We start from the raw sequence: 25,971 nt of genomic DNA on the forward strand, positions 1-25,971 counted from the left end.
GAATATAACTCACTTTCCTTCACAGATGCAGAAATAAAGTGCTGAACATTTTTATCCATGCAAATACATCATTTACCATACAGCCACTGGAGGGCCAGATAACACCAAGGAAAGGGCAGACTGTTATATTTCTCTTTTGAAGAAAGAATATAGTTCATTACTTCCACTTCACACCACTTGGTGCTTTGCTGCACACAGCTGCAGGTCTCAAAAGGTACTCCTGCACACCACAGGTTAGCTACTTTGCAGGTAAGAAATCTTTTGGCCTCAATGACAGATAGCACAGAACTATGAACTACCATCTGTAACATATGAAATGACTGAAACAAATAAAAATATCAAGATGTAATCAAACCAAACAAGTTCAATGCTACAAAGCATTCACAGTCAGAATGCAATATATTTAAAACAAAACAAAAAAAAATAGTATCCTGAACACATTCAGGTTAAACATTCCTTCACTATCTTGCATTTAAAGCATACTGTAAACACAGAAAAATTTTGATGGGTTTGTCCCAACATTTATTTTATTCACTGTAAATACTGAAAACATTCCGGAAACAAAAGCTTCTGCAGGAAGAACACTCTTGTAATTTAAAGGTATTACAGAACTGATCAGATTTCTCACACATTTCCTATACGGTCCCAGACATAAATTGTCAGCCTCACAGCTGTTCCACCATTTCCACCCTTGGAGAAATACATGAAGTACCTGACAGCAGTGAGTCTGAATATAGAGAAAGCAAATACACTGAGAAGGCTTCTCAATGGTACTTGCTGTTGCAAAACAGTTGTCACAAAGAACAGTTACAGAAAAACCAAATCACTGCCTCTGAAATACTATATAGATTAAACAAGCAAGGACGCTGAACAAATGGCTTAGTAATCACAATAGTTTCTCCTGTAAATCATTTACACTAGATAAAGTTATACAATAGTCTTAATTTTACCGTTTCCCAATTATGATGTGCAAATATCCATTCATTTTAAAGCTGTCTTAATTGTGACTCTAGACATAAGCTCAGTGATTTTGAATATTCAATAATTATTAACACCACCTCTGACATAATACTAATGGAACCTTCTATGTATAGTATGTCATTAGCTTATTTAAACTAATTTGTCAAACAAGGCCATCTTGTTTAACCACTAAACATTTTTGCTTGCTGTACAATAGTTTTGAACAGTTTTCCATTAGAGTGAAATAAGCACCTTTGCCTCACCACATACAGCATGTTTAAACCTTCTAATAAAATCAGATTAATAAAGCATTCAGGCATTAGATAAAAAAAATCCCAAGACCAAAATATTCAGTCTTCCACATTAACTCAAAAAAGTTGCAATGAAAGACAGTACACTGGTGAAAAAGGCAGTGTATATGACATAGAAATGGGACTTTTAGTTTCCCAAAACAGAGCTCTAAAGATAATCAAGGCCTCAGAATACCAGTTGTTGCAGATCACTGTCTGAGTACAGACATCTCTGTAGCTGTTACCATAATATACTATTAGTCACAATATTGTTGAAGTGTTACCTGCTACTTGTGCCAATTTATCATGAAGTGCATATAAGCTGTTCATCATGAGACTTATTTCATCTTCCTAGAATTATATAAAAAAAAGAATGCATTAATATTCAAATAGCATTACTAGCAGAGTATTTTCTTACATTTAAAAGAAAATTTTTATACATTATTGGGAAAAATGAGTTTTGTTTGTATATACACACAGGTAGAAGGCTATAATGTTTCACACGCCAACAATAAGTTGAGATTTTGAAATGAGTATTTACAATGCCAATTTTTCAGATCTTGACTGAAATTGCGGCCTGGAATCTGTTTGCTCAGCCAATAAGAACAGCTCAGAAGGTTATTTTAATACTGTTGAGAGAGAAGTGCAATGACCTATGGTAGGGAACCTGCTTTAGCAGGGAGTTGAATTAGACAGTCTCCAGAGGTCCCTTCCAACACCTACAGTTCTGTGACCCTGAAGAATTCAGGTGGCCTTTCTGAAGCTACTATGTAAAAATAAAAGTGAGCTTTACTCTTAAAAGTGGGTGGTGACACTACACATAGGCAACACTGGAGTATCATACAGCCATATTCCCCATGTAAGACTCAAAGCAAAATTAGGTTTTTGCTGTCTATCTCCAAGCTACTGTAATTCTTTCTTTTTTAAGAAAAGCCACAGTTGATATCATCTTTTTAAGGCTTCCTGCATAGGCTACTATAGAAGGTCTGTTTGCCATTATATGAACATCATAGAAATGTTAATTTACAACAAATTTAAACTTTATCATTATTGAGCAATTATATTGAAATTAATTCAGAATCCTTTTATACTGGAAGAAGTTACTCAAAATATGAAGAAACAATTATATACACTGAGCACACAGAAAGCCCTTTTCACTGATCAAAAATTTGATGGATTAATCCCCAAAAGACAATAGCAAAAACTGCCTCTTATATTCTGCTTCTACAAATCCACCACTGAGATTAAATTAGTATTGCAGTTGGTACTACCCAGGAAGTTAACCAACCTTGTTACCCATTTCCAAAATGAAAAGTATCAGGTATGACTGCAGAGGGAAGTCAACCCTCTAACACAAATGCACACTAGCAGCAGTGCTCTAAGCTCAGCTTATTTGCCTGTTGGCACCTCAGAAGCTACTACACTAAATTTAATTTGTTCAGAAGACTCAGTAAAAGTTTCTTCACAAAAACTAGCCAAAACTATCCACTGAAAATAAGCAACTCTTTTGGAGAGCTCAATGCCAGACACACCCGAAAAAGTATCTTGTGAAACTTTCATGTATGTGCCAATGAAAAGCAGATCACTGTTTACAGGCCAGCCAAAAAGACTGGAGGCCCCCAGAGAGAACCACCAAAATGCATGCTGCAGAACTGAGACTAACCCAGATACTTTCCATGACAACATCTCAAAATAGGTTATCCTGGTATCCCAGATGAGAGAGCAAATATGGGAACTAGCAGTAGCATAGAGTCAAAGTGAAAGAGACTGAAAGAGACAAATTTTCAAATCCATTTTCTACAGGAGACTAGCCCTTGCTCTACCACAGCACTACAAAAGACCATAAACGACACAAAATCTTAGAACATATTTTTCCCTCATAGGTTGAAAACACAAATTAGGTAGCATTTTCTTGGTATATAAAGCAACAGGCATGAGACAGCCAAGTCTCATAATCCTACTTATATTGCCCAAAATGAAAAACAAAAACTTAATATTCAAATAACAAGAAATGGACAAATCTCATGCAAAACATTCTGAAACAACAACATTCTGATAAGATCACTATGGCTTTAATAGAACCACTTGACACACTGAAATCTCAAAATTAAATGTTTTTACTTACTTCTATATTTTGTAGCTCTCCGCTGAAGGGATTCTTGACTATCAAAAAAAAAAAGAAAAAAGAATTCATTCTATAGTCTGAAAACAGTAAAAACTAGAACACCATCACTCCAATTTTATAACAATGCTGTACTGTTTAGATGAAAACAAACAAGTCTATAACACAAGAAATAACAATTAGGCAGCTATTAGCATTTGACATAAGCTCTATATTTTATATCATGCTATGGCAGCATTTAGATTAAACCAGTATCCTGTTTATCTGCATCTTTCACAGCAGTTTGCGGGCAAACAAAAACATGCTTGTCATCTGTCAAACCCTTGCCTTAATGACTCAACTGCATTAAAATCATAATTTGAGGGTTTATATACTTCAGGTATTTATTTAAAAAGGAGTATAACTACTTGTTTTTTATTACTAAGCAATAACCCATATAACAGAGCTGTACAACTACACAGCACTTCAGCATTGATGGGAGTAAGAGATGAAACACTGAGCGCTTAGGCAAGGAGTGCAGTGTGCCTAAAATGACCACTCCTTTCCGAACAGACCAGTGCACAGCTCCCCAAAGCATACATTTATCTATCACATTCCTCTTGGCTACAACAGTAAATTCCTCAAGCAAGAGAAACTGAAGCTAGTCACATCATTTGTCCTACACTTACACTCAAGCATGACTGCCTGCTAACTGAAAAATCTACGGAGGCAGGAAGCAATCACCATTAAAGTACAGTGTCTTGCCTCTCTAAGCTGCACACTCAGCCACTTGGAGACTGAGCTCACGCAGAAGTGAGCAGTTCTGTGCCCTACTCAAATGGGAAATGAAATTTTTACTGGCCTTAGATTATCGTGTTCGTATTTGTGCTTGGTAAAGAAAGCGTCTTGGGAAATCTGCTACAGTCTTAAAGGTGTGGAGTAAGTGCCACCATATTGATGGTGAAAGCATGGCAAAAATGGGCATGCACACAGGACACACTGTTTCATGTATTTCTGCAGTTCAATCTTCCAGGTGAAGCACAGTAAAATAAAAGTACTATCTCATCTGGAGTCCAAAATAAGTTAACTCCATTTACAAAACATGGTTAGCCTTCGCTCCCAAGGTATCAGTTGTTTCCACTGCATTCCTGGTTGCACCTCAAGGCACCCAGCAACAGCCTCTGAAACAAACCTGACCTACGCAAAGCCCCCCCTCCCATAAAGGTCTTCACAATACATCACCGGCTGCCAGCTGCCTGACAGCATTTCAACTCCCAAACTATAACCAGAATGATTAAGCTGATCAATTAGTTTAGCCATAAATTGAATAAACAAGATAAAGGTAGAGACATCACATTTCTTTAAATTTGAAGCAGGATTTCTCACGTAGGGGAAATGGAGGGTACAAAGCAATTGAAGGACCAACTCATAAAACAGCAGTTCCCTGACTTTTACTATATGTAATATTATTTGGACATGTAACTGAACAAATCACAGCTTTTGTAAAACAACACAACTTACATTACCTGCAAAAACTTCCACAGCACTTCTGCCAGGAGACAGATGTTGACCCACTTCACCTTAATTTTGAAAAACAAGCAGAAGTGAGAAAGATTACGGTTTTATTGCTCCTATATGTAGCAGCGATAAGGAACAATTAGAGCCAACAAACCACGTGGGGCATCAAAAATGTTTTCTGAATAAAGGAAAAAGCCTGACCCTTTGAAACTCTGCAAACAAGAGGCTGCTCTTGTGTGTAGGCTCAGAAACATGTCACTTGCCCAAAGCAATAAACAAGTTCACTTCCTCTGACGTTGCAGAAGGGAAAAAAAAAGCCAACAAAAAACCAGCCCACAGCCCAACACAGGGTCTGGTTTTTATAGATATGAACACTCAATTCAGATATCAGATTAATAAATACTAACAGAAGCAGAGGATGCTCAAATCAAGCATTCTGACTAGTACTTTGACTTTGTTTAGTGCAAATTCTCAGAGATTGGCTACCAGGCTATCAAGCTACCAACTTTACAAAGCCCCTACGCATTTCATTCATTACCTTAGTAGAATATTTCCAGCACACACAATTTTTAATCTCAATAGCCTGAAATGGAATTAGAGACACAGCCAAGGCTCTAGACGACTGCCAACATCTCAATTTAATGGTTACTTATCCAGATAGGGAAACAATGGGCTTTTCCCAAAGTCAACCTTATTGTGCACGTATGAAAACTTAACCGCATGGTTTTAAATGCAGGGGAGGCCCACAAGACAGAATAGTATGTAGATTTCCATATGTCTGACAAACACGTTTCAGCTGCGACGAGAGCCATGGAACAAATACAGTAGGAGCACAACTGCAAAGATGCAAACTGAAAGCTGCCAGCTGCAGTGCCATGTACTGCAACAAAGCAAAGGCAGTGGTGTTCCTGCGTTCACAGCCTCCCCAGTCTCAGTGTGAAGTCAGTCCCACAGGCGAACAACTTCATATTTGCATAAATTAAAAGATCTTTATGAAGCATATAGATGAGATACATCAATGTTTCAATGTTTGCCACTCCTTCACAAACACAAGATAACAAAAAAAACACTTCCCTCCAAAATTATCTATCACACGATTTAATTAATCCTTGTAACTCATTACAACTCACACAGTGGGATTTCTTAAATTTGTGATTTTATGGACAGTTAACCAATAAGAGATACACTTCATGCAAGATGTTAACATATCTTAGGACAGCCAATGCCTTAAAGAGGCAAGCATGCAAAATGCTACTGCAGCAACTCATCACCTATGTGTGCAACTGACCACTGTTAACAAATCTCAATCTATTCACCACTTAAACATGATTAACTAGAATCAATAAGGCCCATCCTCAACTATTTTTATTTCATTTTCTCCAGTTTTGTCCACAATCAAGACTCTTACCAAACCATCCCACCTGCCACAGCCACTGATGCAAGATCTCAGTTACTTCAAAGCACTGCATCCACATTATTGGTGCAAAAAGTTTATTTTTCACGGTTCTTAAAACATACAAGTTTACCTTAAACAGTAATAAGTTCTTGTTCTACCAAAACAAGTATTAACTTACTAATAGAAAACTTTCTTATGCGAGCATATACTTCCAAGGCTTCTCAAAGGAGGTTCAAGATCTCAATCATACAGCAACAACTAAGAGACTTCAAAGTGGCTTATCTATCAAGCTCAAATGTTTATAGGCTTCAAAGAGCTACTCCTCCAAAACAAGTGGACTAGCTGAGTATCCTGCGTGGAGGTTTGATATTCTGGAAGAAGAGCTTTATTCCCAGCAAGGCTTTCCCTTTGCTGATAACAGGATTATTTAATCTGAGTCAGGAGAAAATAAGAAGAAAGAATATTAACATACCTGAACAGGAAGGGATATTCTATTTAAATTGCACTTGAATAAGTGATCTTTTTTAAAAGCTACTTAATAAAAAATAAGACAAGATTATCGAAAAGCCTGTGAAATAAATATAAGCAGCACATAAATGTTGCTCAGCTTACCTGAAAAGACAACCAATAACCTTTAGAATCTTATTCTACACGTTTTATATGTATCTTTGTTGGGTCAAGCTGTAAATGATGACTTACAGTGGCAGAACTGCTTGATCTCAAATAACAAAAAGTCATCACTCTGGGGGTCACAGCCAAAGCTGTCAGCACAAACGCACACACCAAGTATCACAGAGATACTCAACTTTAGGAATACAAATGTGGTCAATGTCAACATACAAGGTTAATTTCCAAGGGAATACAGCAGCTGTCATCTTAAAAGGAACAATAAAACCACTCACTGGCCCCAGTTTCCTGCCTAACACATCGGTAACAATTGCAAACAGTGTTTACAAAGAAATCCTTCAGTTTTTCCACAAGGACAAACAGAGAGCACAAAGTGGGATTTCTCCTCTTTGTCAATGCATGCTTTAACAGACACGAAGCCGTAGCCTAGCTGCAGACATTTGTGAATGCACAAGTCAGCTCTTACAGAGCCTTAATGGGCCAAGTTCCACAGACTGACACAGCCCCACAGGCAGTCACACCTAGCAAGATATACATCAATGTCTTAAGCAAGTGTATTTTTTAAGATAGGTATGTACCAGTAATGCAGTACAAAAATAAGGGAACCCCAGTCGCTAAAGTTGGATGACAAAAAAGTCAAACCTTCCACAGCAGGCACCTCTTAGAGGCCATGTCCTGAACAGCATTATCATTCTTGCCACCACAGCATTCAACACTTCAACAGATGATATCAAAAGTGACACATGAAGAAATGGTCACAGTGGGACAACCCAAGGACTCATGAGCAATGTCAGAAAGGTTTTGCTCTTCTCACCTTAACTAGACAGAGAAATCAAGAGAACACAAGCAAAAGCAATCATCTAAGCATAGGAATATTGATACTTCATCAGAATATTCTCCTAGCCATCAACAAATCTTCACCTCAAATTTCCTGAGTCACACAGAAATTTTTCCTATATGCATCAGTACCAGTGCACCTTTCCCCACCAGTTTGTCTAGTCCCACATTAACCTAAGCAAGCTCTTAGCTTCAGCAACATAAGGTGACAGAGTTCCACAAATTAAACATGAATATGTGAAAAATCACTTTCTTTGCTTTTATAGAATTTGCCAACTTGAGAAATTCCCCCTCATATTACAGGAAGCAGTGAGTAATCACACTACATCCAGCTCCTCCATAATATTCATTCCCTTATTTCATTCCCAAGTCCTTACTCTTCCACACTGATGACTCCTCCTCGCAATGAGGCCGATGTGCCTTTGACCACAGTACGATTCTACAAACATTTTTTTCAGCTCTACTTTTCTATTTACTTCATCTTTTCCAAGGTTGGAAACCAGAGGAAGACACTACTCAAAAATAAAGGAGCACTATGGATGTTCTAAAATATATAATCCTAAATACACTATGTTCTCAATTCCCTTCCTCAAAACTCCTACCATTGTTTGCTTCTTGATCACTACTGAAAATCAAGTTACCATTTTTTCACAGAACCGCTGCTGTAGCCCCATAACCAACTTCTCAAAGAACAATGATTTGATAAACCAAAAGCAACTTTTCAATGCAGCTTTAAACAGCTGTAAAGTCACATTTGCAGAAATAAGAATGATCCCAATTAACCTGTCAGAATAACTTCTCAATGTGACAATTCAGGAAGTACTAAATGCTGTCTACACAAGGATACAGACATTATCTACTGCAGTGCACAGTTCCAAGCCAGTAGCTTCCCAGAGAAATAAGCACATTTTCCCTTCAAAGAGAAAATTACTTTTCTCTCTCATATATTAAGACACACACAAACTAACTCCAAAGTATTAATCTTATTTTTTTTCCCAAAACTTGTCCTGGAAAAGAAGGCTTGTACTCAGTAAGCAGATAGGCTAAGGCTTTCCATTAGCTTTCTCTTCATCAGAAAAAGAATGAAATAAAAGCATGGATAATGAAACAAGCTGTCAATAACTTTATAGTTCAAGTACTTTCAACATCAACAAAAGACTCTGTTTTCTATTTTGGTAACTCAGGTCAAGTACTGATCTCACCTAGTAACATATCATGTACATGTCACACGGTCCCTAGTATGCTGTCTCAATGCTTCTAAACCTTTAAGTTTGGAAGGAGGAACAAAAGTTATAACAGGTCCTAAGATACACATAATAACAGGATGTCTACATACTTTCTGTAACACGCAAGGAACTCATTTTAAAAGCCCAAGAGGATGCTTTAATACAAGTACCTCCCACTTAAAGTAAACATGTCAGCCCCCTTGTGACTCTAGAGCTCCATTTTTCAGACAGCTTAACCAAAATAATCCTACCTTTATTTTCCTCTCTGCAATTATTCAATCCTCAGATTTCTATGATCTCCATCTCCAGATTGTTCAAATTCAGGAGGAATCCACTTTGAATGAGCAGATCAAACATGTGCTTTTATAAGATGACACAAGTTGCATAGAAAGCCAAGCAATTCCTCCATTACAGATAATCTTTGCTTCAGAAAAGGTTTTTGTACTTCTAGATCAGTAAACACCTAAGATGAGAACAACCTGCTGGACCACAGCAGTTTGACCACACCTTCGCCATGCTCTTTTTTGAACGGTAGCACAATCACTCCAAAAAGATTGGAGAATTTGAAAAGCACGTTAGAATGATGGAGCTCAAGTCAGTTTTTCAAGCATCTCAGTCAGTTAAGAGAACTTTCATTAATAACTTTCTCCAATACCATCTGAATTAATTCCACATGCGAATAGGCAAGATAAGGGTTGATGATACAACCCAATTACTTCATTATTACTTCTTTTGCTGACAAAACTCTCCACTCTAGGAATGAAAGTTATCTTTTTGTGACAGACTTCCAGATATTCTCTCTGCCCTAGTAGCAGCAAAGCCCTCATTTTAGGTAAAAAAGCTGAAGGGTTTTGTTTGTTTTTTAAGTTCTTTGCTGCTTTTTAAGGGGTGTCAAAGGTGAACTCTCCATATTTCAGCTACATCACCCTACCTAGGAACATTCAAACACATTCTCGCCTATTTAAATACTGATTAACATAGACCTGAACAGTGAGAGATTCTGTAAACAGAATCACAGCAATTCATTCTATTTTTAAGGTGACTACCATTTTGAGAGAGCTTCTCATCAGATTTGAGGGCTGGAGCACCTCTCCTACGATGAAAGGTTGAGGGAGTTGGGACTGTTTAGCCTGAAGAAAAGAAAGCTCCAGAGAAACCTCATTTTGATCTTCCACAACTTGAAAGGAGTTATAAGCAGGAGGGAAACAGACTTTTTACGCAGGTAGACACTGACAAGACAAGGGGGAAACAGATATAAACTGAAAGAGAGGATGTTCTTGTTACACATTTGGAAGACATCCTTCACTTAGAGGGTGGTGAGGCACCAGCACAGGCTGCCCAGAGAAGCTGTGGATACCCCACCCCTGGACGCATTGAAAGCCAGGCTCGATGGGCTCATGGGCAGCCTGATCTAGTCACTGGCAATCCTGCCTACCACAAGGGATTGGAACTAGATGATCTCTGATGATCTTCCAACTCAATCCATTCTACGATTCTATGATTTAATTTAACCTGAATAAAAACAATACTTTCATTTTTAATGCCTTCATTATTTATAAAAACTAGAAATTTTAAGCTTTGTACTTAAAAGATACATTACTTTGATCTGTGTAATGTCTATAAATATTCCGGCACTGGGAAAGTAAAACAGAAGAGCAGGTTGTCAGTTCTTAAGAACTTCACTTGACTTTTTCTTTCTATTAAATAACCAAATAAATAACACTAATGTAAGTGCCTAATTCCCTCAAAAGATGAGAAACCAAGGCAGATAAGACTGCTCTGTACCTTGTACACAACTGCAGGTCAGCTATGATAAAAGCACCAAATGCTAGTCACTGAATGCTTAACTCAGTATTTCCAATTGCCACACCCACCCAGAAACTGGTCTTCATACCTAATACTGTATCTCCTATGCCTACATTAATCTCAGTGGAGCACACTCAGTAAAGAGCAATTCGGACAAGAGCACGTTAAAGCTGCTACACTATTTACAAAATACTTCTCACCATCTACATTCATGGAGGAAGGCCAAACAAAACAATGCTCATTACAGACTTCTTTTCCAGTTTTATTTCTACCAGTGTGCATAGATGTTTTATAGCAACAGAATTTGCACACACGTTATTTTACATCACATTACAAAACACACTGGGTTTCAATGAGGAAACACTTGTCTGTGTTCTATTAGAAAAAAATAGCTCGGAAGTGCGTTTGCAATGCACTGTAAAAATCTGTTAGTATTGCATTCCTTGCATACATATATACAAATGGTCTCCACTATGGGCTAGTGTTTTATATAGGAGAAAAGGAAAAACACTAAGGCTGCTTTTATTAGCAGCTGCAAAATATTACCAGGAAAAACATCACACTTCAGACACCCCCCAGAACTTTACAGCAGGTGAAGAACACCTTCGCCTGCAAGAGAACCACAACAAGGCTCTGTGTTAACTCTTCTTTCTTCTCTGCTTCCTCCAAAATATTTTAGCTCCCTATACATTATAAGGTCAAAAAAAATCCAAGGATTTAATAAATGAACACTGAAATGGAAAACGCATTGAGAAGCTGTGAAATGCCTCCCTGAAATCACTGCAGCGCAGGCAGCTCAAGCATCAGATTAGGAAGCTGCCTGGCTTTCCTCAAGCTCCGAAGTTTAAGCTGGAGAGCAAACTGGTTATGCAAGTGTTATTAAAACACAGAAGGTTTAACAATTATTGGGAAGTTGCAATTAAATATTATATGCATTGTCATTCCCCCAAGGGGCCAATCTGCATAGAAGCACTCCTCCTCACCTTGCGCAAGCAGGAAGGATTCCGGTCTTGAAGAGATCCCAACATAAATACAGTCAACCTCTTCTTCAACAGACCTCAGTTACAAAGAATTAGTATCACTCTACAGAACTATGAGCAGCTTACAGCATCCAAAGATAACATTCAAACAGAACGCACTGACAGAAGAATCCTAAGAAGACCCTCTATCATGAGAGCAAAGCCATTAACAAATTCAAGATAAAGATCACATTGGGATTCTTTTCTTTTCAAAACCGGTGTTCCGCTGTGCCTTTGTCCTTTTAACTACTCAGACTGGTCTGGCCATCAGCACTTCCACTGAGACAAGTAGCAGAACTGATGAACAACGGCCCACACCCTATACAAAGTCTGAGAAGGGTTGCAAGCCTCTGAGAATAGTACCCCGGTGTACCCTAGGGAGAAAAAGGAGCTTTCTCTCCATAGTGCAGGAGATCTAGCTGCTAGTGCTTCTTGATACCACAAAGATGAGCTTTTGGAGAAGCAACAGACAGGCTACCAAAGTACCCACATGAACCGCAGAGAAGCTGCCCAGTACATACGGAAGTTTGCACAGCTCAAAACCAGGATGAGCTCACTAACATCTAACTGAAAAAGAAATAAAAGTAGGTGATATTCAGCAACTTTCGTTTAACCTCAGCTGAAGCAAGTCTAAGGGGTAACCTTGCACAATGCCTCCACCACCACATGCACCAGGCTGATAGCTTAACTGGCAGGTTCAAATCAAACTGATTATCTGAGGGGAACAAGTGGACTACCACAGCCATACATCACAGCTGTTCTTATACTTAAGGCTTACCTTTACCTCCTGTTCTCAGCCCAAGAGTCTGTTTGAACTGAGGCCTCCAACTTTGTTATCATAATTGGTTTGTGGTTGTTGTTTCGTTGTTGTTTTCTTCTTTAAATTAAAAAGGTTATGCCTAAGGAGGTGCTTGTGGATTAAGATGCTTAACCTGGTATGTGAAAGCTGGTAATAGCTACTAGTATGATGCCAAAATTTGGGTAAGAAGCTCTGCACAGTTCCATCTTCTGAATATCAAAAAACACAACATGCCAATTCGTTCCCTTACAAAAGGGCAGGTGGACCCTATTTGGACTTTGGACCTCAAAAATCAACAGCCCTGAAAACTAGACGCCCTGGTATTTTCGTGCAATTTTTTCCAGTTTGGTCCCCCCACAAACCAATGACTTTAGTGCTAAACACCACATATAGCACAAATCTGGTTTAAAATCTCAGTATTTTTTTTCTCTTTCAAGTGTCACCTACAAACTCTGTGCAACTGTTGTTTCTTCATAAACAGCACCAGCTGATGGTCAAGGGAAAAACAGTATTTCAAGTTATAAATGAGAAAACATTAGCAGCTCCTTCGTCCAGTTCCACAGTATGCAAGCACATCTTTGCTCAAGGTGAACAAAGTAAAAAAAAGTCTACGCCTTAAAGAGTCTGGTCACAATACACCAAGGATCACCAAGTCAGACTGTGCATACACATCTGCCCATTCTGAATGGCTGAGCTCTCAAGAGCACTTAACAGGCTGGTATTTCTGGTTTTCAGTGTGAAAAGAAAAAACGAATAGCTCAAAAAAAAAAAACCTGTACAGACAATACAGCACTAGGGCTCTCTTAGATGTTCTCAACGGTGCTTCAGGTTTTTCTAAGCGTTTAATCAGAATGAACAAATGTTTGTCGTCTTCTCTACAAAATATGAAGTATGCAAACATGAAATATCTTTTAGATACAGCTCAGACTACCCATTTCCCACAGTGACTCAGGAGAAAAAGACCTTTATCTAGAGCTGCTCCTGGATAAGCATTACTTCACAGGCTTAAAGAAAAAGTCAAAAATAAGAATTGAGAATAGGTTCTTGTCCAGAAGGAAACCTGCATTTTCTTAGCTGGGCAAACTCCGCCCTGAGCAGTATAAGCTTCCTTTGAAAATTAAATTAAATTAAATTTAAAAAAAACAACAAAACACATCACACAACACTTCCCACCTCCAGAAACTTCCCTGGATCACACATGAGGTCCAAACCAATACAGAAACAGAGGGATGAACTTGACATCACACTTTGCTCTTCAATATCACACTGAGGAATTTCATTAATCATTTTCTCTTATTTACAAAGTAATACTAAACTCCTTCCAAGGAATTTGTAAGAGTGAGGAACAGCCCAAATAGGACAGCCAGACTGGCTCTTCCCCAGTAACTCTTTGACAGGATTTCCAAGCCTAAAAGAGGCCTCGCAGGGGTTTAATCACACATGCACCACTCAGTCTGCCACAGGAAAGTTAACAAATACCCTCTGTAGTTGTCTGAATAATACTGTTTGAACAAGAACAAACGGCCCACTAAACTTCTAGACATAGGTCAAGCATCAGAGATGATCGGAAAATGTCATAACTAATGTTTCTCCATTTCCCTGAAAACATATTGTGAATTGAAAATATATGTATATATCACAACCAAGAGCATTTTAAAGCAACAGTAACAAAAATGTGCCCTCTGTTATTTGGAATCTCTCACTTGCAGTAAAGGCTCCATTGCTCAATTTCTACCAACAGGTTTTCATCAGGTTTAGCTACATTTCTGCTCAACCAACACATTCAGATAAAGCTGAGTTTGTTAGAGATGTGATGTGACATTTGGGAACACTGGACCTGAGATGTCCCTGTTGTGCAGCCCAACAACACTGAAGAGGGCTCACAAAATGAGTCTGCAGTGAGGAATGTTCTGTGATGTAACTACAGAATGACAAAGCTACTGAGGAGACTGATGGTCAAGGTGAGTGGTTCTGAAACACCGTCTACTGAGAACATCCAGAAACCAACAGCATTAACAAAGGTATAATGGAAAAGTCTAAGTTCTTCGCTAAGCAATTCACATACTCAACTGACCTTCACAGAAAGTGTTCTGTGGAGAAAATGAACATTAAGATTCAGATGTTGCCTTAGAAACAAGCCTGTTTTGTGCAATTCATCCCTACAGTCCTCTTGAAATAGCCTTACTCAGTGCATTAACAAGGGTAGACTCGCGAGGCTTTAACCAAGACGCTGTCCAAATACAAAGGCTCCCGCACCTTTTCAATAAAGGTTAAGATGTGTCCTGAATATAAACGCTGCATTAAATCTGAAGTGAATAAATGCAATATAAAAGAAGTCTTAGAAAACAATTGCTTTACATACAATCTAAGATGCTGTCTTCCGACTTCCCATTAAGTAAATGACCTCTATTTCTACAACAGAGACAAATGGGCTTAGGAATTAGTAAACAATCATTCCTTTATGAAGAGTCATGCTTCTTACTTATCTACCACATCATTACTGAAATCCAACTGATCTACTTAGTAGGCTTTAATGCCACTTAATTCAATGTTAAACTCCTTTTAACCTCCCTACCAGCTCTTCCCCTCTCCATATTAGACAACCTTCTACATCAATTCAGAGTGTAACTCAGTTCACTTCAAAGAGTTAATGGGATTTAAGACTCCAAAAAGGCACTTGTTTGCAAGATATACACATTACAAGATGAGCAGAAAACTTGACTTTTCTCTGCAAAACATCAGATGTTACAATAATTTTCCTCCAACAAACCATGTTGAGTTCCCCAGCTGCATGCTTAGCACATATGACATTCACTCACTCCTTTATCCTTTCATTCTCCACAGTACACTGGAAACACAGTGGAAATGAGAAATGACACTAAAATGTTTGGGTGGAAGTACAGCACAGCAGCAGGGAAAAAGCAGACAATGATAACAATGTCACTGAAAATGACCATAAGCAAAGTACAGGAGGTTGGGGCCTTGGTTTCCTCATCCCTAATATATTTCCTCATTACAAAGAGTAAGCAAATATCTTACTCATCATACAGTATCCTCACGTTATCCAAAAATATTTGATTCAGTCTTCCATCTCCATTACCAACATATCTTCAATTCCTCCACCTGGGCTGAACTTACAGAACTGACAAGTTTCTAGGGAAGAATATCAGCAGTATCTCAGACTAGGTTTGTGAGAGTGCAAGCCATTTACTTGCCTGGACAGAAACTGTAGAAATAATGAGACGACATCAAGGTGCTGTCTTACCAGCTGTGCAAAGAAGCCATACCTGCAGAGAGTCAAAGCATCCAGTTTGTTTTGCAATTCCATATTTTCCAGGAACAGACTGCACTCTGACATCAACTACAAAGTCTTTACATCATCAGTTTCACTCAAGAATTTCACCATTTTTTGTTTATAAGAGGGCTCAACAGCAAACATTATAAAACGAAGCAAACCCTTTACACAGAAGGAACCTATAGGAGGTCTGCTGCAAGTTGTGCAGTGGTACTCCCATCTGTACTTGCACCCATCAGTATGTTTCTCTGCACCAGTACACTGATCCTTTCCAAATTTTGCTCAATCCAAACTCGTCAGTAACCGTGAAACAAGACGTGATGGTTACTTTGACCAGAGGCATAGTTAACTGTATCCTCATTTATTATAATTATGGTAAAGGTTTTGTCACCTTTTCTTGCAATTCTAAACCTCACAGCAAAAACAGAAGGAGCCAAGCAAAGAACAGTCAGGACAAAGAGACAGCTATGAAATTTCTTAGAGAACAGAAATCCCCTGAAAATCACTTTTTCTTCTTAACGTATCTTGACTCGTCAACTCACTCCCCTTGGTAAAAGTACTTGTGTTTTGGTTGACCAATGAACAGAGATACTCATGGGAGATTTTGACACATAAGGAACCTGGGAAGCTGGGAAATATGCCTGATGATTACAAAGGACTTTGTCCTTCTCCACAGCACTCGAACAGTACTTTCATTAACAAAAATGGAGGTACTTGCTTAATTTACTTGTTTGTTAAGTGAGCAAATAAGACCGCCAAACAGCAGCTTTGCCCTGCTGCTCACGTGTTCATACTATTTCTGAAGCACAAGGCAAGAAGCCTGACAGGGATCAGCTTGGTACAGCCCCAGCACTCCTGACAGCTCAGATGAGTAAGCATTAAGCCAAAGTTTTGCAACCTAGTACTCCCACACGAAGCACATGTCAACATATGTTAAGCGTATATGATTTTTAAGAAACATCAGTGGACCCCACCAACAGAAAAACTGCAGCTACCATTCTCCTCTCCTACTGGCACGCTACAGAAAAGTGCAAAGTAGAGTTCCTACAATGCTACAATAAATGTATGACCTTGGGTATCACTGGCTCCTCCTTAAAAGACTTCCACTGTAACCACTGCTGCTGTTACAGAAGAAACTCAAGTTTGCTGTTTGCTTTCCCACTTCCGTCTTGTCTGCAGCGCTCCATTAACACAAAAAGGTTGCAGATCTTTCATATCCTAGATTGCCCTTAGCTCTCTCGCATCAGAAACCAAACATTCTTTTGTTAAAACTACCACACATTATGTCATTGAATGCAAACTTTCAATCAGATACTGACAGCTTGTGCTATCAGATCCTGTTAGAGCTCTTCAGGACACCCACTCCCCAAGAGGGTAGTTTCAGTTATAATTTCTCATCACTCCACAAAAAAAGAAAAAAAAAACACAGCCCATGACAGTAATGTTGAAAGTACATTTAAAGAACATCTGAAATCATGGCAAAAGGAAAGCCTTGTGCACATCTGCAAACAGTACTCTTTAAGTTTTGCACACCAAGTTAGTTCTCCCATATTCCAAAGGTAGTTCTACATGTTCCACAGGAAGTATCAAACAGCTATCTCTTTAAAATACAGACATCATGAAATTGCATCATTCTTGTTCCAAATGTGATTTTTCATATTTGTGCTTTACACTTCAGATAGACCTTCGCAGCATAAAGATTGTTTTCTAACCTTTAGGAAAGATCTTGAGTTGCCAGCTAAGACAAACTATTCTGAACTATCTAACAGTTACTCGTGCTCTTTTGGTACATTCTTTCTCATGTTTTGACCACATTTGTCCCGTCCCGTCCCCCCAGCTGTTTCAGACACGGTAAAAAGAACTCCAGAGTTAAAAAACATCAAGAACCCTGAAGAAAGTTCATTATTCTGTCTGACTTTTCCTTATGAAGGCAGCCCAGCGTTTTAAGTGTACTGACCATGAACTAGAAGTTAGCAACCGTAGAGGACACTGACATTGGCTACAAGAGAGATTACTCTTTAAGGTGCACTTCAAGATTTCCTTTTGTATCACCCAGAACACACATTTGCTAACTAGTTAAAAGCAACATACACTAAGTGAAGTAAAACTATATGTTAATACACCAACAGAAGAAGTTGTTGTGTATACGCACTACCGTTTGTAGTGCATGAGCAACATGAATATCCACACTGCACAGGAACCCTCCAAATCTTTTAATTTCGCTTCCTCTTTTTACTATATTCTCTTCCATAAGCATTTCTTATTTAAAATGCATCTTCTCCCACTGAAGAAGACTCAGAGAGCAATCTCAGAAGGCAAGTTTCAACAGCCATTTGTGAAATGCCACACCACTTCAGTAGTAATTTGCAGACCTGTGCACATAATAGTTCACCTCTTGCCTTTCATACTCAAGCTTGTTATGAGATACTTAGAAGCCAGAAAAAAAGGAATGTCAATGGAACAGAATTAAATATTTAAAAATACAAGTTGAAGCAAATGGACTTAGCCAGCAGTTATTTTATACCAAGTTATGTGAAAAGATCAGAAACACCAACAAGAGGCCCCACTTTCAATAGCCTCTCCTTTAAAAACCTAAGACAATACAAAATAACATTTCAAACAGAAGATTTTTTTTTTTCTCTGCTACATCAACCATTCCCTACCCGAAGGATCTGGAGCAGAAAACATGAAAGTAACATTAACTGCCATACATTTGATATTACTGCTTAAAAAACAGCACCTACAGTTACAATCTCACCTTTCAGAAAGTATACCAGACCTCAAAGTAACACCCACTGATCTTAGCATCAATTTTCCTTGAAAATTAACTTCATAACAAACTCCCAGAAGCACCAACAGCCATTTGCAAGGCTCCAAATAACACCACAAAATTAAACAAATGGAACAGGAAGAGATTATGAATTCTTCAGAGTTTAAGGAGCTCTGGGAAATCAAAGTCAAACTGACCATTTTCCTTACAAATTATTATGCTGGCTCTGCAAGATGTTCATACAATCCCATCGTATTTTAAGGCAGGTTTAATACTGGTTGCAGTTGGTGATGAATGTTTTTCAGTGTGTCACACAGAATAACAGCTTATTTTGACAGAACTTCATGTCAGAAAAGGAACAAGACAACCAACTCAAAGTTTGTCAGGTACCACTCCCTACAAGAAGAAAAAAAAGAAAGCAGCTCAAATATATGAACACCTATCTTCTTACATTCTCATGGTAACTGTGATAGTTCTGGAGGCATGGATAGTCCAACAGGACCGAATCCTGAATTTTTTTACTATAATATTCTCAAGTTGAAAATAAGTTTTACCATAATGAAACCACTTGCAACCAATGGAATCTCACCAAAAGCCAAATAAAAGACAGAAAAAACAGTATCTAATTATCTAGCTGAGAAGGTGTTTCATGTGCTACACTATTATTTTTAATAATAAATGCATGAATCAATTCGACCTCTATGAAGAAAACACAATATACCCACATAAGCATAAGAATTAAAGGACTAACTGAGACGATGTTAAACTAAGCTTAGGGAACCACTCCAAATAAGACTGGTTTCCTTCCCTTTTCCCAGTAGGGATGTGCTTTTTTGGCTCGTCTTGTCTTTCTCATCCATTCTATGGACCTACTGTGTTCTCCCCACACAAATACATTCCAGAAGTAGGAATTCATTCAGTGTGTCCTGAGCACATGTGCAAGGTAACTCCCTGCACATTCCCACATTGAAAAAAAGCCACAAGAATTGCTGTTTTCTTCCTCCAATGGGCCCTAACCCTCAAGCCCAGCGCTGCAAGGAAGGAAGACAGAAGAAATGTGAGTGCCAGAACACTTCCTCAGAAAAGCTGCTTTCTAGAGTTCTCTGAAAATAGAACAAACAGAAGCAGGCCAAGGACTGGCTTAACTGAACTCCTGAGGCAAGCCTGAACCACCAGACCTTTGGCTGGGCAGCCAAACCAAAGCAAAGAAGAACATTCCCCACATCCTAGTTCCATTCACATCAACCTAAGAACAATATACTCAAGAGAGCGATCCCAGATTTCTGTAGAAGAGCTCACACATTAAAACGGTAGGGTTTTTTTCCAAGACAAGGAGCTCAGAGTACATTTATTTTCTCAGTATTACTGCTGCCTACATAGCTGAGACATTCAGCTCCACCAATCAGCATGACAGGGCAAGTTTTAACCACCGAGTATCACAGTTGAGTTTACCCTAGCAGGCTAGAATATCTTCTATATTAAAATCATCAGATTTCAATAACTTAAAACTGGGACAGGAAAAATAATTAAGCACGTTTCTGGATTTGCACAGCTTATCAGTACAGAAAACCATTTATGCAGGTTTCGGTCAGAAGTTAACCACAGAACAGGAGTATGGACACTCCCAACAGTTACAACAAATCTTAGCCCACACATGTTCATGACCTTCCCAGAAACAGGGCTGAACGGCAGTTACGAAGAGCTGCATGGACAGTCAAAGGAACTATACAGCACATGTTCTAGTCTTTGCTGCTACTGACTTTGCTATACACTAAATTCTTTGCCTCCACTCCTCCCACAAAAAGTATAAAAATAAAAAACTATTCTGCTATTATAGCTATTGCAATGTAATAAATAATGTCTGAAAGACAAAATGAATAAACAAACAAACCACACTGCTCTTTCTGCCCTGAACGTCTAGCAGATCCCAAACCAGCAGCAGGATCATCCTATGCAAAGCACTTGTAACCATGCTCACGCATGGTTATACACATGCCCTACTATCTACACAACAAAATATTAAGAAATATTTCACGTGCATGCATACACCCCACACATTTCTCCTCAATGACTGCAAGAACACAACCTCCAAAAACCTTCTAATGGTCTCGCAGTGCAAAACTAGCTTTTGGCACAATTTTTCATTGCTCCCCATGAGCAATGGTACGATCTTTCATTCTGATATTAGAGCCTTCTCAGGTGGAAATGGTACACTTCCACCTTCATATGTTCTGTGAACAGAAAATGGTAGTTCCTAAATCCATTCCAAAAAGTTGCTTCCTTGTATTAAGGATGCCCCCCAGGTAGTACGAGATTAAAAAATGCTGTGAAAATCAAACTACAAAACAGTATTTAATGTATAATCACATTCTCATTCTAAATATATAAGAAAAGCACACATTAGAAAATAATATATATCAGGTCCAAAGCCTGCACAGTCTGTTGCAGTGTTGAAAAAACAACCCAGCCTAGCATCCTCCCCAAGCCTCAACAGACACACACAAAGGCAACCTGCTTATTTACTTAACAGCTACAGCCAAACAATTGCCCTGCATGAATCCCAGGTATCCAAGCATTCATCTTCTTTGAAACAGGTAAAAGCCTTACCTCGTCGACTGTCTATTAACCATGCATCTTCTAGATTGAACAAAACATGAAACTGCTTTGTAAAGAAAACATGCTAGAAAACAAGGTATCAACAGATTATAGAAGAGAATAGTCGGGATATGGGTTTATCCCCAGACGTCTAACAAGCTTCACTACATCACTTTGGGAAGGCCAGACTGTTTCTGTGCACTCCATCTTAAGTGGGAAGTTCATACAACAGCAGAACCACAAACTGTACAACACAGACTGCCTGAGAACGCAGAGTTGGATTAGCAGCAGTACACCCCATTGCAGAAAGAAACTGCCCTTCCCCTTGACCTAATACTTACTGTTGGCTCCCACATCCTCAGCTACTCCAGAACCTCTCATTCTCAGGTATGTGAATCCCAGTATCAGAAAGAACAAGCATGCAGCAGTTAAGAGGAACATGGACAGGTAATGTGCACTGAAGCCTCCAGTGGTGGATACCTCCTCTCTTTTGAACTGCTGGAGAAGCTCCTCCTCGGGCTCGGAGAGATTCTTCTTGTAGGTGTTTTTCAGGTAGGTGTGATTTGAACCCGTATGATTGGAGTGGTTGAGTCTGAGGGAGGCGCTCCCGCCCGGGGAGAGACTGTTGGTAGCGGAATAGATCCTGGACTCGGCGCCGTAGCTGCCGACGGCCCCGCCGAGGACGTGGTTGTTGGTGGCCTTCCTGGCGGCGCCCGGGGGCTCGGCGCCGTCTCCGCCGTCCGCCTCCCGGGACGGCGCGGCAGGGGCCCTCCTGGACGGGCCGAGGCGGTACCGGGGGCCGGCGGGACCCGGCTCCGGACTCTCGTATCTTCCCCCCGCCGCGGCCGCCGCTTCCTCGCGGCTCCCGGCAGCGGCCGCCCCGTCACTCGCGACGGCCGCGCCGGAATCACAGCCCCCGCCGGCCCTCTCCCGGCCCGCCTCCATCGCGCCGGTCGCGGCGCATTTGCTCGCTATGAACGGAGCGGACTTGCCGAGGCTCCGTCTGGGCCGGCGGGCCGCCGGCTCCTCCCTCGGTACCTGCTGCCGGGTAGTAGCCTCCTCCTCCTCCGAGTCGGAATACTTGTCCCCGCCGCAGGCGAGCAGCCGGCTGCCGTTCACGGTCCGGTTCTTCCACCGCCGCTGCTCGCCCTTCTCCTCCTCCTCCCTCTCGTCGCCGCCGCCGTCCTCCTCCTCCTCGCCGCCGTCCCCGCGCTCCCAGGCGCCCGCAGCTGCTCTGCGGGCGGCCGCCGCCCCCCACCAGGCGCTGTGCTTCCGCCGGGCCACCTCCTCCGGGGGGGCCGGGCCGCCGCCGCCGCTGCCGGGCCTCGCGCCGCGGAAGAGGGGCGAAGCCCGCTCCCTCCTGCCGCCGGCCTGGCCGCGGGGGCCGGCCTCCGCGTCCGACTCGTCCGAGCTGAAGCCCAGCAGCACTTTGCCGCTCCCGGCAGGGGGTGCTGCGCGGCTCCGCCCGCCGCCGTCGGCCCCGGGGAGGTAGGGGTGCTCGGCGCCCGCCAGCCGCCCGCCCGCGCCCGCACTCCCGGCGCCGCCGCCTCCAGCCGCCGTGTTATTGTTGTTGCTGTTCCGGGTCTTGTTGGCGCCGCCGCGGGCTCCGGCCCGCTCCTCCTCGCGCAGCTTCTTCAGCTTCTTCAGGTAGACGGGCCGGGTGCTCTCGGTGACCGGCCCCGGAGAGAAGCCGAAGCGCCTCAGCTCCGAGAAGAGCTCCTCATCCGTGAGCTGCGCGGCCGCCGCCATTTTCCGCTCCCCCGCCGCCGCGCCGTTTCCTACCCACGCGCCGCGCTCCCCGCCGGAACTGACGCGTGCGCACTCGGCTGTGGCCTAGACCCGCCCGTCACCCCCAGGCGCCGCCCGGCCCCGGCCTCGGCCCGGCTGTGTCTCCGGCGCCCCGCGAGCGGCCCTGCCCTGCCTGCCCTGCGGCCGGGGAGAGGCTGGGCCGGTTCCCGTCAGCGGACGGTGTAGCAGGAGGCCGGGGGCAGGAACTGGTTGCGCTGCAGGACGGACCCCTGAAAAGTGCTGCAGGGCGAAACTTGGGCGCACCTCGCTCGCATCATGCACTGAACGTCTCCTACAGCCGCTCACAGCACTTAATACACAGAGTCCACCTGCGCGGCTCGCGTGGGCTGCCTGCTTCTTCCCGCTCCTCGCTGAGCTCTCCTCTTGTAGAAGGACGGGCAGCGCTGCCAGGAGAGGTTTTGCTGTGATATGCTCAGAAATGAGCGCTCGTGGAAACTGCGCTCTGAGCATCGCCCTCGTTAGGGCTACCATTGCCTGGAGACATGTTGCTTTCTTTAGGAAAATACGCTCAAATACAGAACCGTGAAAGCTAACAACATATGTCAACGTGTGTTTGTCAGATGTGTGTTTGTCAGAATGGTTGTGCCAACTGGCATTTCTCAGCGTGAGGCGTGTGCCAGCCCTCCTGCTTGCCCCTTTGCATGCAGGCCTTGAAGTGGAGGCTGCAAAGTCCCCTTCTCACCCATGAGCCTCTGTCTGTCCATTCCAAATGACAAACTTTCAGCCTACCTGCTGATGAGCACAACATAAATGCAGCACTGTTTCTGTTTCAGTAGGACTACAACTGGCCTTGTAGCAATGCGCACGCAGTGGTCCAGAAGCAGGATCTGGCAGTAAGATCAGTTGCACTTTTTCCACTCTTGGTCTGCTCCATTGAGAGATGTGGCCTGCTAATGTCAGAACTGAAGTTGCTAACCTCAGTCATGGAGGAACGTTTGCAGAGCGGGAGTTCAGACAACTGTGCTGGAGCTATGTGCTGAAGGCTGAGGTAGGAGAGTATCATGAAACCATCCTTCATAATGATGATGAATTGTGATGATTAACTGCTGTACTCCACCCTTAATTGCTGACCAACCACACCTGGAAGCACAAAGCCAACCATCTGTTCTCAGCCACCTTTAACATAACTTTTCTGAAGCTGAGGGGTCTGGGTTACTGGGGTGCTGTGTGGTGCTGCTGTGTTCCATGTGCAGGGGAACCATTTCACATGCAGTGACTTGCTTTGGAGCAACACACTGAGCTCAGTGTGTACCAACACACAAATCAGCTCTACTGTACATTAAACCACTAACATACATACACTCACTGACTTAGCTCCCCACCTGAAAACGGCTATCTGATATTCCAAATGCCATGAGAAATGCTTTCAACATTCCACTCCACAGTGAGAAGCCCAAGCCTTCCAGCATCTCTTTGAGCTACACTGCTGAGTATGTCCCCACACTCCGTGCTCACCTCCTGATGCCTGCGACACTGCCCAGAGCACCTGCAGTCAGTCCCAGGTCTAATAACAGTGAGACAAGTGCACTTGTGCTGACACCCTCCTTTGATGAGACAAGTGTGTGCTGTCCTAGAAGTGTAGATCCCTTGATTTTACCAATATTACTCATATGTTCCCATTTCTTATTACAGTAAGGGCATTAATTAGTTTATAGACCTGTTTACTTGGCAGCAGGAGGGCAGTAAATACTATAAATTGTCAATAAATTAATCACCTCCTGCAGAACTGCATCCTGAAAGTGCAGATAACACAGAGCAGCTGACTGAGACGTCTGTATATTCCAAGTCGTGCTTTAAAATGTGTGCCAAAATATTTTGAAATGTTTCAAAAACATGTCTTCTGGTTGATACTGAAGTAGGGATACCACCAATCCCGGATCTCCGTGTTTGTTTATTACTATAGATTTGTGTCAGTATCTCCAGGTAGCAGATTTTTTCAGCAGATGCCAAACAAAGATAATCTTTTTAAGATAACGACTGCAGGGGACTGTGGAGATTGTTCTTCAGGAAAAATATGTCTGTCAGTTTTCGAGCAAGATGTTTTGTATTCTCCCCCTGTCTTTTTAAGGATTGATGTTCTAAGGAAATCTCTGGTTCTTCCTTCTCGTGAAATTGTGTTCTTGTGCAAGTCAGCAGTCAGGTTCCTACCAAACTCATTAAACCTGGGATTTGAAATAGTATCTTAATACTGCTTTTATCTTTCTTTCCTGATTTCAAGTTTGTGTGACATCTATGAATTTTTGTAAGTATTCAGACTCTCTGAATGACAGTTTGCCTTTCTAGGATTAGCATGCCTCTTACTGTAACCTTGTGTTTTGCTGATATATCTTTTGCTGATATGCTTTTCCTTCCTGAGGGCACCCTATTAATGTTCAAAAGACTTATGCCATCACTTGCCTTTGGATTGCTGCTGGTTTGTGGGTAAGATAAGGGCACCCACACAGAGTCTAATGTTCGTACTTCCCACTTGGTGCTGGACTGCTTTCTCTGTGTGAGCACAGCATGTTAGATACCATTATGTCAGAAAGAGGCCGTTTGTCTCCAGATAGCAGTCTCATAGCAGTTCAGCTCCCACAAAGTGTGTGTTAACTTGCTATGGCTGTGCACCTCTTGTTTCTAAAAGTGAACAGTCAAGTCTGAGCACTTATTAGGCAACAGAATCCCCTCCTGCAGTCAGTACTTTGCCTTTCATATAACCTGTACTGATTTGTAGAATAACATGTTCTGAATTAGATATTCATCCGTGATCAGGACGATCCCTGATCGTGTTCATTTTAATGGGTCTGCTGGAGGTACTACTGCTGACTCTGCATTGAAAAAAAAAACCACAACTGACCACTCTTAAGAATGGCTTAAAAATATATATTTATGTTCAAAATGGGACTTTATTTACATTTGAACTTTTTAATAAAATTTGTTTTGT

At 41.4% G+C, this 25,971-nt stretch overlaps 1 protein-coding gene across 4 annotated transcripts in view; it reads right to left on the reverse strand.

Annotated features, from left to right (window-relative positions):
• The window catches only part of LEMD3 (LEM domain containing 3), a 51,332-nt gene extending 28,295 nt beyond the window's left edge, over positions 1–23,037 (reverse strand). For 3 of the 4 annotated variants that reach the window (XR_010622574.1, XR_010622575.1, XM_065743303.1), the window contains exons 1-4: positions 21,581–23,037; positions 4,878–4,931; positions 3,376–3,413; positions 1,535–1,601 (exon numbers count right to left, since the gene is read on the reverse strand). Coding sequence is in view for 2 of the 4 variants with exons in the window: in XM_065743303.1 (XP_065599375.1) it covers positions 1,535–1,601; positions 3,376–3,413; positions 4,878–4,931; positions 21,581–22,988 (1,567 nt within the window). In the remaining 2 variants the exon portion in view is untranslated. The remainder of the gene's footprint in view (positions 1–1,534; positions 1,602–3,375; positions 3,414–4,877; positions 4,932–21,580) is intronic. The other variant, XM_065743304.1, reaches the window with a different exon arrangement.
• Positions 23,038–25,971: the final 2,934 nt, after the last annotated feature.

This window comes from Cyrtonyx montezumae, unplaced genomic scaffold, assembly GCF_038088225.1.
Source record: "Cyrtonyx montezumae isolate F1298 unplaced genomic scaffold, pur_monq_1.0 scaffold_3, whole genome shotgun sequence".
Lineage (NCBI taxonomy): Eukaryota > Metazoa > Chordata > Aves > Galliformes > Odontophoridae > Cyrtonyx > Cyrtonyx montezumae.